General features: G+C 41.4%; 1 protein-coding gene across 1 annotated transcript in view; it reads right to left on the bottom strand.

The window, feature by feature from the left end:
- Nucleotides 1-506: 506 nt before the first annotated feature.
- ppat (phosphoribosyl pyrophosphate amidotransferase) overlaps nucleotides 507-13,237 on the bottom strand; it is a 38,427-nt gene continuing 25,696 nt past the window's right edge. The window contains exons 4-11 of the mRNA XM_034180486.1: nucleotides 9,311-9,423; nucleotides 9,067-9,212; nucleotides 5,723-5,795; nucleotides 5,478-5,629; nucleotides 4,478-4,605; nucleotides 4,169-4,390; nucleotides 3,778-3,898; nucleotides 507-1,224 (exon numbers count right to left, since the gene is read on the bottom strand). Coding sequence (XP_034036377.1) covers nucleotides 1,052-1,224; nucleotides 3,778-3,898; nucleotides 4,169-4,390; nucleotides 4,478-4,605; nucleotides 5,478-5,629; nucleotides 5,723-5,795; nucleotides 9,067-9,212; nucleotides 9,311-9,423 — 1,128 coding nt within the window. The 3' untranslated portion in view covers nucleotides 507-1,051. The remainder of the gene's footprint in view (nucleotides 1,225-3,777; nucleotides 3,899-4,168; nucleotides 4,391-4,477; nucleotides 4,606-5,477; nucleotides 5,630-5,722; nucleotides 5,796-9,066; nucleotides 9,213-9,310; nucleotides 9,424-13,237) is intronic.

The raw sequence follows: 13,237 nt of genomic DNA, 5'->3' as shown, positions 1-13,237 counted from the left end.
GTTTGCACCATCTGTCATGTTTAGTTATCACTTTACAGGGTAACATGTCAGAATCCAATGGACTTTGACCTTTAATTTGCAGACCAATCATTCAACACAGTCAAAACTATTCCATTTATTAATCTTAGCGCAACCAATAATTTTCACCACTTTATACCAAAATTGGAGCAACCTTATCTTTTGACCCCTGTACAAACAAAATGATCTCTGGTAACATTCTTCCTGTTTTTGCCCCATAACATTCAGTCACAGTTATTCAAACTATGCCTTTTTGGAATAGTTATGATCAGACAAATAATATGGTATACCTTTCCATATGACTGTAGCATTTAAAAAAAATTTGGTTCCCTGTGTAATTCTTCAATGACTACAGGAAGGCTTGATAATCTGAAAATAAAGTTAATTTAGAATATGTGTGCAAAATGTATTTATTTTTTTCACAAAATGGACAATTATTTTGCTCTGTTGCCCCACTAATTGGCTGAGTGGGCAGCTGGCTTGTTTTATTGGCTCTCTTTGAACAGGAGGGTGGAATGTCTGCAGTTTCTTGTTAAACAGTACACACGCCTGTTCATGCGATTAAAGAAAATGGTCCCAAATCTCAGACTGCATATATTTTTGCTCAGTGTTTATTTAAATAAAAGTGACATGTCCATTGGTTGTAACTTTAGAAGATTCTGGCTGTTGCTCTTGGGTCTCTACAAAAATCGGATGGAATGGATTTTAACACTGAAATGGGAAACTAATAAAGAGTGGCTACTGAAAGTCCAAAGATGAAGATTTTGGACCATTACATGCTATGATATTCACATTTCTGTGCGAGCCCACCAGGCTAGTGAAATTAAATTTGCATTCTATCAGGACACTTGATGCCTACCACTGCTCTGTGCAAATGCACAGTGTGCACGCTGGCAATCTTTTACCTTAGACAGTATTTCTAGGATGTAAATCCGGTAGTATTCTTCTGTACTGCATGAACCAGTATCAACTATAACTGATAACAGGACAGTTTGTAATAAATTTACAACAGTGACTGACTGCAGTTGGGCTTTCACCACTCTAGCTCCACTGGGTATTTCCCTGTCAGACAGGCAGTACAGTGGCCCACTTTCTTCTTGAATGTATGACTGGAGCTTATTGTCTTTGTCTCCTGCCACGAACTGATTCCTCCCTGGACGGCTGCTACGAGACCTTCCACCGTCAGATACTGAACACTGTCAGCACCTAAATGACAGTTACAGACAATCCATCAACACAAAATATTTGAAATCAAATGCCAAAAATGCACAAATTAAGCACAGAAAGAAAATTATGGAAACAAAAATTTAAACTGAGGTTGCATACATCTAAGAACCCACATTATCTTAAATAAAACAAGAAAGCACACTTGTATACCAAGTATTCGTATGTCTTGGTATTGGTTTGATAACTGGTAGTCTTGTGTTTTTACAATCGGGCAGATCGAGAATTTTGTAGGGGGGGGGGGGGGGGTGAACAAGTCTGTCACAGAGATTGAAAGTTTAGGTGCCATTTCACCACAAAATAAAACCACAGAGAAAAGATACTTTATAATGTATTTTTAGTCATTTGAACTTGTATTGTACTATGTTGAATGTGATGTTATGACAACAAGTAACAGAACATTTGAAGTGTCTGTGGTTAAAAAAGTGAATATCCTTGCTACACCTTGCAGAATCATGGTCTGGTACAAATGTTTTAAGCTAAGTCACTTGTTGCTGAACAGAGGGATTGCCCCAGCGTGGCATGAGTTGGACCCACTTTGCCTGTTTGTAAATTGAAGTTACTGTACCCCATGTAAAGGAAATAATAATATCTTCTGTTGTGTGGGACTAAGTGCACAGCTCCAAACGCTGCGCGGTTCTCTGCTGAGTAAAGTTGGAATGACAGATTCTGGTCGGAATTAAAAACTTCAAAGTGAATTGCCATTTTAAATCAAAAGACACCTCTTTCCAATCGTAATATACCGATCTAAACAGTTTTTTTTCTCCCAAAATGAGACATCCTCCATTCTTTATGAGTTACATTGATCTCGACATGCAGTGCAGCTGTTTGTGAGACAGCAGCTCAAAGGCTATGGAGTTAAATTAGTCTCATTAATACCTGAAAGGAAATGCTTTTGACAAAACCTACAGATTTTGTTTATTGCTATTTATGTCCAGAGATCTACAATCCAGTGACCAATTTCATATTTATTTACTTTAAGACTCAATAAAATGCTGTTGACATTGAAAACCTGCAAAGCTTACTTTTAGTACACAGAAAATTCACATGAGGTATAGATAAGGGAATCGATAAAGAATCGGATCGATAAGCGGAATCGATAATGTCATCGATATAATCTTATCAAAACCCATCCCTAGCTTTAACAAAATGTGGGAAAAACAGAAGCTCTATCAATATTTTCCAGATGCACTGTATACTACCATTCTATATTGTTCAGTAAATATGGTGGCCGTTAGAGGGTCTTAAATTACACTCGTGCTCAATTTTGAACTTTTCCAAGCAGAGACTGCAGCTGAACCACTGGAGTATAGAAAAGTTTGAATCAAAGCTGGTCTCAAAACAAGAAGCCGCAGCTGATTAACTTCATCAAACTTCCAACAGTTTCATTAAATAGTGAGTTTTAAACCATGGTTCAGATACAATAGACAGGTTCCTATATAGTCTAACAGAGTAATAATTTGATGATCTGAACGGCTTCCTGAACAGCTTAAGACGGTTCCACGCTGTGATTGATAAATGCATCATTATTGTCATCTGACAGGTGGTACTCCGTGTGAATGAGTGAGAGAGAGCAAACAAGCGTTAGAAGGTTACTGTATTTGCCTACAAATATACACTCAGTTGCCACTTTATTATAGTGCCTTGAAAAAGTATTCAGCCCCTTGGAATTTTACACATTTTAATTTGTTTATGCCATGTCAAATATAAAAAGTAATTCAGGCTTCTCAATACTAAAATTATCCCCCTTAAATGCAAACTCAAAGCAAATCTCTACAACTTGATATAAATTAAATGAAAATATTAAAGTCAAGATGATGGATGGTCCCCTTTGGGGTAACACATACAAGTAATCAGTTTTATTGCCAGTTTTCTTCAGAAAAGTCAGGGGATGGATACATGAACATTTCCAAGTCACTGAGTATGTTTTGTACTTAATCTGCATCAGTCTTTAAGAAATACAAGCAGTTTAGTACTGTATAGTAACTGGAGGAGGCAGTTCTCAAAAATTGAGTGACTGCATATGAAGGAGAAGAGTGAGGAAAGCCACCAAGACAATTCAAAAGAAGTTATAGGCTTCTCTAGCTGTGCTTGGAGAAATTGTGCACAGTGCGTGCTTTGCATTTTGCATCACCAGTTATACAGCATCATGATGGTATTGAGAAGGATTTTCATGAAAAAAAGTCTTGAAAGTTCAGTTGCAATGTTCCAGAAGATGCAACTGAGATGCAAGCCTAATTTGATTTGTCATGTTCAAAGAAAATTCTTCTCTGCTCCACTTCACAATGAAGCTATGAGTGAAAAGTTGAAGTGGCATAAACAAATTAAAATGTCTAAAATCCCAAGAGGCTGGATACTTTTTCAAGGCACTGTACATATACCTAGCGAAACATAATGTAGCCCTGAAGCAAATCCCCCTTTATGAATAAATGAAGGTGCCCTTTAAAAACAACAACAAAAAAACAATACCACCAGCCACCGTTGGATATGAGTCATATCAACAGGCTGCATTGTTCGATGTGTGTTAACACTCACCAATGTATCCAGCGATGTCCTCAAACTCTGGCTTGTTGGCAATGAGCTCTTCCTTGGTTGGAATGTTTATGCCCATGTAACAAGGAAACTTGATGGGTGGAGACGCAACTCTGATGTGGACCTGCCAGTATTTAAGAAGTACACATTACATTAAGACTGGTATAAGTAGCTTGTGCACATTCTTCTTGTCAATAAAATCAGTGTCAACTTTGCCCAGCTGGCAGCATGCTGCTGTTGTGTTTTGAAGTACTCCAAGTAGTAATCATTCTGGGAACAGAGCCATATCTAATCTGGCTATCTTTGCATTTATGGAATTGCCTGGATCAGAGTGACAAAATAAAAATGTCCAAACAAAATGATGCAGCAATTTCCTAAACTGTCGTGTACCAACCTCTGTTGCACTAGCTTCCTTCAGCAGTTTTATGATGGGAGAGATGGTGTTTCCTCTGACAATGGAGTCATCAATTAATACAACTCGTTTCCCAGCAAAGTTGTCTGTCAAAGCCCCAAACTTCTTGGCAACACCCAACTGCCTCAAACGAGTGTTTGGCTGAATAAATGTTCTCCCAACATAGCGGTTCTTACACAAAACCTCGATGTATGGCAGCCCAGACTACAAGAGAAGAAACAAACAGTATGTGAGGTGTGTCGAGATCTTTGTGTCCTGTGACACTTGTTTCCAGTGTGTGTGAACTCAAACCTGCTGGGCGTATCCCAACGCAGCAGGGGTTGCGGACTCTGGTACAGTACTGACCACATCAGCATCTGTTGGTGCTTCAATGGCCAACTGGCGACCACAGCGCTGCCTGACGGTGTAGACCATCTGCCCTGCAGCACAAGTAAGATTCAAGGCATGATGAGTGTTTAGCATAATGATGAAACAGTAGTTGAAGGTGTTATTTTTGTAAGAGATGGACTTTATTTTTTTGAAATAGTATGTAGTCAGGAGCAAAGATGCGTACAAAAGGTATACTGGGTGTTAATTTTGAAGTTGTACACATCAGCGACAGGCATCAACATTTCATTTCCATCAAAGGGCCATATATTCATGCCAGCCTAATAATTACATAAAACTCATTGTAGCTTGATGTGCTTTTGTTTTTAATGAACAATACAGTTTCAAGTTTTTTGAAAGCTAGCTTCAAGAAGGTTATGTGCTTTTTCTTAGTCATTAATGCAGCTCTGCTGTATTAATGCATAAATATGGTTCAATAGTTATTAAGAACAAATGGTGTTCTCCGTCAACGTTTTTTTTTTTTTTTTACCGACAACCCCCACCGCCCACCCCAAAAAACAAAAGTAGTCTATATGAAGATGAAAGCACAAGAGATGAAGTGTCTGAAAATAATACATCAAGGAATTAACAAAAGCCCCCTAATGATGAATGATAAAGCATTTTTTATTTTCATGAGTCTGAAATACATCTCAGACCCAGACAGATTAATGGTGAGGACTGTCAGCCAAGAAGCAAAACATTACATACTGACGTAAAAAGATGCTTCGCCTTTGTCCTGGTGATAAACTGTACATTTTTGTCTAGATTTGTGTGTTGATACACACAAGTATGATGACATTCTGTTGTGCCCAACCCCCATACCAAATACACAATGGTGTGATGATACAATGTATTTAACTGGCATTAACTGTATAAGACAGCCACAGGTAACAGGACTTCAGAATGGTGATAAAAAAAAGCCTACCTTCAAAAATTGAGTCTGGTCTGGCAAAGTAAACATATTCAAATATACAGAAGGCAGGAGGGTCTCCCTCGGGTCGAGGAACAATGGTCAGAGATTTAACACCACGTTTGGATATCTGGACTATCTCTCCTGGTAGGACTTCTCTGTAATACCTAAGAACCACAAATGGCACAAAAGTCCAAACATACAGCTTGCACAGATGGACATCACAATAAGATAATGTTGACCATGGATTGAAAACTTACTTGGCACCGATGGACTGAAAGCTGCAGGACTCTGACGACACAACCCAGCCCTCAGTGTCGTCCTCTGCTGCATCTGTTAAATAGCCAAATAATGTCATTAGTGATCTACAAGGTCAAGGAGTTCCAATTAAATCACCATTACAACGGTCTGCCAGTGAAGTAAAAAAAAAAAAAACAAAAAAAAAAAAACAGAGGGTTTGATTCGAGGACTGATCTGGGTTGGAGAAAGAGGGTTAAAAAAATAGCAAGGACTGATACACATTTGGGGCAGCACAGTGGCTTCGTAATTAGCATTGTTGCCTCACAGCGAGAAGGTCCCAGGTTTGCTTCAGACCTGGTCCTTTCTTTGTGGAGTTTGCATGTTCTCCCTGGGTTTATGTGGGTTCACTCTGGGTACTCAGGCTTCCTCCCACATCCAAAGACATGCAGATTAGGTGAAGTGGAAACTTTAATTTGGCCGTTGGACACCACGCGAGCGACGGCGGTGACAGGTTGCCATGTAATCCCTATGGAAGGACGCGTTGTGGTGCCACACAAGTCCAAGCCACACAATGTGACACGATGGATGCGAATGAAGTGATTTTGAGCGATTGGTGCGTTTGTGGCGCGATATCGCGTTGCATCGCGTTGCGTCACCCTCGTCCCCAAGTTGAAAAATCTGAACTTTTTCATCTTGTCGCGCTGCGATGCCCAATCAGGGACTGGATATGTAGTGACGTGGAGATGTCTGGAGTTTATATTTGGTATGGACATGTCCTGTCTCTGGCAGCCAGCCTGTGAGCCTGACTTATGTCCCTTTTGTCCTCCATAATAAAACAAATGGTGACTGGTTTATAACACAATTATGACAGAGTTTTAGGGGAGAGCGAGCAGCAGCACTGCAGCAGCCAGTTTTTTTTTTTTCACGTGCGCACGTGAACGAATCGTCTGTGAAGATAATTTTATTAACTACACAGATGTATAATAAAACAAATGGTAACTGGTTTATAACACAATTATGACAGAGTTGGAGAGGAGAGCGAGGAACTGCAGCGGCAGAAAGTTTTTTTTTTTTTTTTTTTTAAATTGTTCACATGTGCGTGCACGAATGGGACAGGAGGTCATCAAACTGGGTCCTGGAGAGGTGAAGTACCGCTTGTCATGGCAGCAACCAAAGAACCCGGTGGTGGACACCTGTTGTAAAGGAAGCCATCAAGCTGACGAAGGAGGCCCTTAGTGTTTCATGTTTGCACAGAGGTCTTCGGAATAAGCCGACAGGTGCCAGCAGGCCAAAAGGACTGCAGCCTCAGTGGTAGCTGAGGCAAAAACCCGTATAGGAGGAGTTTGGAGAGGCCATGGAAAATGACTTCTGGTCAGCCTCAAGATCATTCTGGCAAACTGTACAGTGACTCAAAAAAAGGGAGGCAGTTCTTAGCCCAGACTGTGTTCAGCAGGGGTGGAGAGTTGCTAAACTGGACTGAGGATATTGTCAGGTGAAGGAAAGAGCACTTTGAGAATCTCCTCAATCCTACTGACATGCCCTCCACTGAGGAGGCAGGGGTGGAAGACTCAGCTTGATCTGGTGCCATTGCTCTTGTGGAAGTCATTGAAGTAGTCAAAAAACTCCTCTGTGGCAAGTCACCGGGGACAGAATAGATTTGTCCCGAGATGTTGAAGCCTCTGGATGTTGTTGGGTTGTCATCCTTAAAAAGGGGACCGGAGAATGTGTTTCAATTATAGAGAAATCACACTTCTCATCCTCCCTAGTAAAGCCTCTGCTAGGGTACTAAAGAGGAGACTTAGTCAGTCAAACCTCAGATTCAGGAGGAGCAATGCGAGTTCCGTCGTGGTCATGGATGGTGGACCATCTCTTTACCCTCACAAATATACTAGAAGGATCTTGGGAGTGTGACCAACTCGACATGGGTTTTGGGTCTTGGAAAAGACACTCGACATAGTCTCTCAAGGTATCCTGTGAGTTGCGTTGTGAGGAGTATGGGGTACCGGAACTGCTGCTATGTGCCACAACCTGACATCCACAGGCATCCACATTCTCAGCATTACATGGGACTTATTACTGGTGGGTGTTGGGCTCCACCAGGGGTGCTCTTTAGTCACCAATTCTGTTTGTGATGTTTATGGACAGTCAAGGACTGGAGGGTGTCCAGTTTGATGACCTCAGAATTACCTCTCTGGCTTTTGCGAATTATACCGTTCTGTTGGCTTCATCAGGCAGAGACCTTTGATGTGCAGTGAGCTGGTTTGAGGCACAGTGTGACAACTGTGATGAGAATCAGCACTTCCAAATCTGAAACCAAGGTTCTCTGTCGCAAGAGGGTGGATTGTTCCCTCTGGGTCAGGAGAGAGTTAGTACTAGTGTCCTATACTTTTAAATTTATTTATTTATACACAGTAATAAACTAATTTCAATTATCTTCTTTTTCAATTCTTTTCAAACTAATTGGAAGTCCAGACCAAGACCGTGACCAGTTCTGATCGAGGGAGTTGAGGTGGAGGCTGTGGATTCCTACAAGTATCTCGGACTGTGGCTGGACAGCAAACTGGACTGGACAACCCACACCAACCACCTGTACAGGAAGGGACAGAGCAGGCTGTACTTCCTGAGGAGGTTGGGGTCATATAACATCTGCAGGAAAATGCCTGTGGATGTTCTACCAGTCCAAGGAAGCCAGCATCCTCTTTTACACCGTGGTGTACTTGGGGGGGGGGGGGGGGACAGCACATCAAAGGAGAACACATCCAGGCTGGATAAATTGATGAGGAGGGCTGCTGGCTCTATGGTTGGCATGAAGTTAGACTCTCTAGTGACGGTGGCAGAGAAGAGAACACTGGACAAACTGCTGGACATTATGAATGATGCCAGTCACCTTCTGCGCACCACCATCAGCAACCAGAGGAGCCTCTTCAGCCACAGACTGCTCCTTCCCAAGCGCGGGACCAACAGACTAAAAAAAACTCCTTTGTCCCTCAGACCATACAACTCCTCACTCAGGGGGAGGAGGAGTAACAGAAAGCCAGAGGACAGGAAGGCGAGGCACAGTCGTAGCCAGTAAACCAGTAGCGAGCAGGATTTTTAGTATTTACATTTGTATTTATATTTTGCAAATTGTTTTTTTACTTCTGCTTTTGATACTCTGTGTACTTCTTACCCTGTGTGCTGCTATGCAATGTTGCTGGAACCTCAATTTCCCTAAGGGAGTCTTTCCAAGGGATTAATAAAGTTCTATCTAATCAAATCTAATCTCTGGCTGACATCCACACAGATACGCTGTTCACTCTCAACTTTGACTTAATGTTTTTTTCATATTAAATGTCCCCCCCACCAAAAAAACATGCTTGAGTACCTCCACGATGAAGCTGAGAAATGGGCACGAGGCGTCCAATGCACATGGGCCGATTACCATACGGGTCACGCACAGCATAAATCACATCTTTGAACATCACCAATAGAGAGTAGGATGTAGGTGTCTCAGTCATCAGATTTTTAATTCTACACAAAAAAAAAAAAAAAAAAAAACTTTGGCAAGGCATAGGAAGGTACAGTATTTCAGTGTTACAACATCTGCAAGGTTATGGCATAATACTGACCTGGCAACCCAGTCTGGTGCATCCAGCTCCTCCATAGGTGGAGTAAGCGCCAGCAGCTGGGTTATAAGTTCACTATCTGAACTGGTGGACAAACCAACACCATGGCGCATTACCTGCAGTGCACAGTTAGAATGACACTTGCATGGCATGTACACAAATTACTGCTCCAAAAAAGGTTAAAAATACACAATCAGTTACACAGGCACACATCCCTAGTCATAGTCACCTCTACAGCAGAAGTGCAAAGTGAGGAAATCAAAGAATAAATAAATAAACTACAGTGCTTCACCTACAATTTTTGAGGTAAACAAAAAACAACAAAAATGTCAAATCACAAGGTGCACAGACATATGTGTGGCACTCAGAAATGCAAAAGCAACAAAGAAGAAGAAGAAAAAATATAAGTGCGTCAAGAGCACGATATCCCACACTTGCAAATTGCTGCTTTGATACAATTGCTTGATACATTCTAATAACATTTCAAGGACGTGGACCAATTTTCATAAAATGCATCCTAAATATGTGAGGAGTTGATTTCAGAATGCAGGCACCAACTCGTGAAATTGGCAATGTCTAATGTTTGTTAATCAAGGGCCAAAATGTGCCAATCTTGTACAATATTACAATATGAGTATTATCAACCTATAACAAGGATTTGTACCAAGTTACATGAAATACTATCTAAAAGTGTGAGAAGAGTTGATTTCAGAATGCAAGCACCCAAGCATGAAACTGATCTGGTAAAATGAGTATTAAAATATACACATTCAATTCATTTTATTTACACAGCGCCAAATCACAACAAAGCTGCTTCAAGGCACGTCACATGAGTAAGCTCTAACCTTATCAACCCCCTTGAATAAGCACACAGGCGACAGTGTTAAGGAAAAAACTCCCTCTGATGACGTTCAGGAAGAAACCTCAAGCAGACCAGACTCAGCCAAACCATAATCTCACTTGAGTCACCACAATAGCTACAGCTGGCTCTGGCTGTGTGATGCTATCATGTCCATATGGACCAACATCTCTGAGGAATGTTTACACTACCTTGCTGAATCTACACCCCAAAGAATTAAGGCAGTTCTGAAGACACAAGGGGGTCCAACTTGATATGAACAAGGTGTACCTAATAAAGTGGCCAGTGTGTGTGTGTGTGTGTATATATATATATATATATATATATATATATATATATATATATATATATATATATATATATATATATATATATATATATATATATATATATTTTGTCTGTCCCGATCTCTCTCTCTTTCAGCGAGGAGACACAGCAGAGCTGTTCGAGTGAGGAAACATGATGCCATGCTTTCAGACTGCCAAACTACTCAAATACACCATGTTTGCCTGTAAAACAGGAAAATCCTTCATGGAAATGTGACGTCATCTGTCCATTAGTGCCCCAAATCCTTGCCAACAGACAAAATATTTAAATATGTAACTAACTAATCCTTTTACTGTATCTGTCACAGTGTGACTCTACCATAGTAACACTCACACCCACAAATAACAACAGTTTACACATAATGGAAAAGCAATGTCTTGGCCAAGTGGATCGTGCGCTTGTTTCCATAGCAAAAGGTTCTTGGTTCAAGATCACCTATGCCTGTTCTCCATGAAATGTAGAGTTGTGTCAGGAAGGCATAAAACTTGTGCCAAATCAACATGCAGATACACATCAGAACTGCTGTGCAACCCTCAGGGTTTTATGACTTAATTACTACATCACACCCGAGGATCACGTTGTCTATAACACATTTGAGTAGGCAGACGATGCTTTGTTTGTCCTCAAACTATCCCAGCATGCAATGCGCCAAATCCAATGTGGCAGTATCCGTGTGATGGTCTATAGTATTGAATCATTTTCAATCAATCAAATGGAGCAATTCTTTAGTCTCATTATATCAAAAATTCTGGCTTTGTTGTTGTTGAAGCAAAGGGTTAGCTGCCGGTGACCACATCAGTATGCTCTCTGCAACTGATTCTGCACCTTTTCTCTCTGTCTGAGATATCGTTGATGAGAATGGGGATCCTGAGTGCCTCATGGCTGGGCAAGTGGTCGAGCTGTGACTAGTGTTACATGATGGATGGCCAATCCAAACCACTGCATTCCACAAAGACAGCTAGAAGTGCCACTGCCAGTGGAAGGAATATGGAACCAATTCTTGGACTTTGTAAGTTGGACTTTTCACTAACATGCAATTTAAAGTGTAGATGACATGCTACACCATGTTTTATTGAATATTTGAGACTAAAATTAAACAACAGTTTGAAATTTATCCTTTCCTGGTGGGCATTTTCTGACGAGAAATATTCGGATTTTGAACCGCATGCCACTAAGACCAGGAACGTCCGGCCCAGTCACAACACTGGAGAAGAAGGAGGAAGTGATATCAGCACGAGAACCATTGTCTTAATAGTCCCATTAATTTATGGATTTTTACAGGCTACTGACAGCCCCGTTTCCACTGAGTGGTTTGAGTTGGAGCGGCATTGTGTTTTTGGTGTCAGAACGGTAGACCTGTTCAAAATGAAAAATGTTACAAAATCTTTTGCTCCTCATGTTCTTGTTCCACTAATAAAATAGAAGATCTCTACCAAATTTTATTGTAATCGGACATCGTTTAGGGGTCCCTCACAAAGCAACAATTTTCCCCAAACAAGCAATGTAGTAATCCAGTAATGTTCTCCTCTGGGTGACCAATCAACCACCACTTTTTGCGATTAGAAGCCATCACATGTACCTGTAAAGAAAAATAATGGCATCAGAGTCTTCTCCCATTAGGGTGACGCTGCCTTGCCAGCGGAGGGAGAGAAAAATGTGTCACTCTGGGGGACCTCTAAATCTTATCCGATTGAGTTCAAATTTGGTCTGCACCTATAAAACCCCAACTGGAACAAAAACCAACATGCGGCCCAAAGTCTCTCACAATTTTTATTATTTTTTCCACTATACAGCACGAATAGCCCTACAGAATGGTTATTCTCGCAGACAGAATCTTTTACGATTGGCAGGTGGAAACACTTATATTGACGAGCACGCACTTGCACGGTGTACCCAGCTTCTCAACTTGACACAGAGGCAAACCTGAGTATTTTCAGATTTTTTTTTGTTTTACTTGATTGTTTTATGGGATAATTTCATCGCGTGCAGACTGAGATGTTATAAGCAGATGAGGAACCGGGAGTCTTTTAACCCTCTGGGGTCCGAGAGCATTTTTTGGACAGTTCACTCACCTGGCATAAATATTTTATTATTGTTGTTAAAAGCTCACCCTGCATCCCACAATCAAGTGGTATGTCTCTTTTTTCAGGACAACCTGTACATTCAGAATATATATGATATAGTGGTGTTTCATAAGTGTAATAAAGGTTTACAATCAGAAATAAAGGAAAAAATAAATCGGAAAATAATTTTCACACACATTTACTCAAACACAGAGCAAACTATAATAACTGTTTTGACACTTACATCCATCCATCCATTTTCTACCGCTTTATTTGGAGTCGGGTCGCGGGGGCAGCAGCTCAAGCAAAGCCGCCCAGACCTCCCGATCCACACACACCTCCCCCAGCTCCTCCGAGGGAACCCCAAGGTGTTCCAAAGCCAGCCGAGAGATATAGTCCCTCCAGCGTGTCCTGGGTCTTCCTCCCGATGGGACATGCCCGGAAACACCTCTCCAGCAAGGCGTCCAGGGGGCATCCGAGAAAGATGCCCGGGCCACCTCAACTGGCTCCTTTCGACGTGGAGGAGCAGCGGCTTGACTCCGAGCTCCTCCCGAGTGACTGGGCTCCTCACCCTATCTCTAAGGGAGCGCCCAGCCACCCTGCGGAGGAAATTCATCTCGGCCGCTTGTACTCGCAATCTCGTTCTTTCGGTCATGAGTCATATCTCATGACCATAGGTGA

The sequence above is a fragment of the Thalassophryne amazonica genome, chromosome 10 (assembly GCF_902500255.1).
Source record: "Thalassophryne amazonica chromosome 10, fThaAma1.1, whole genome shotgun sequence".
NCBI lineage: Eukaryota > Metazoa > Chordata > Actinopteri > Batrachoidiformes > Batrachoididae > Thalassophryne > Thalassophryne amazonica.
Note: the sequence above shows the minus strand (reverse complement) of the source record. Positions and strands in the feature narration are given on the sequence as shown.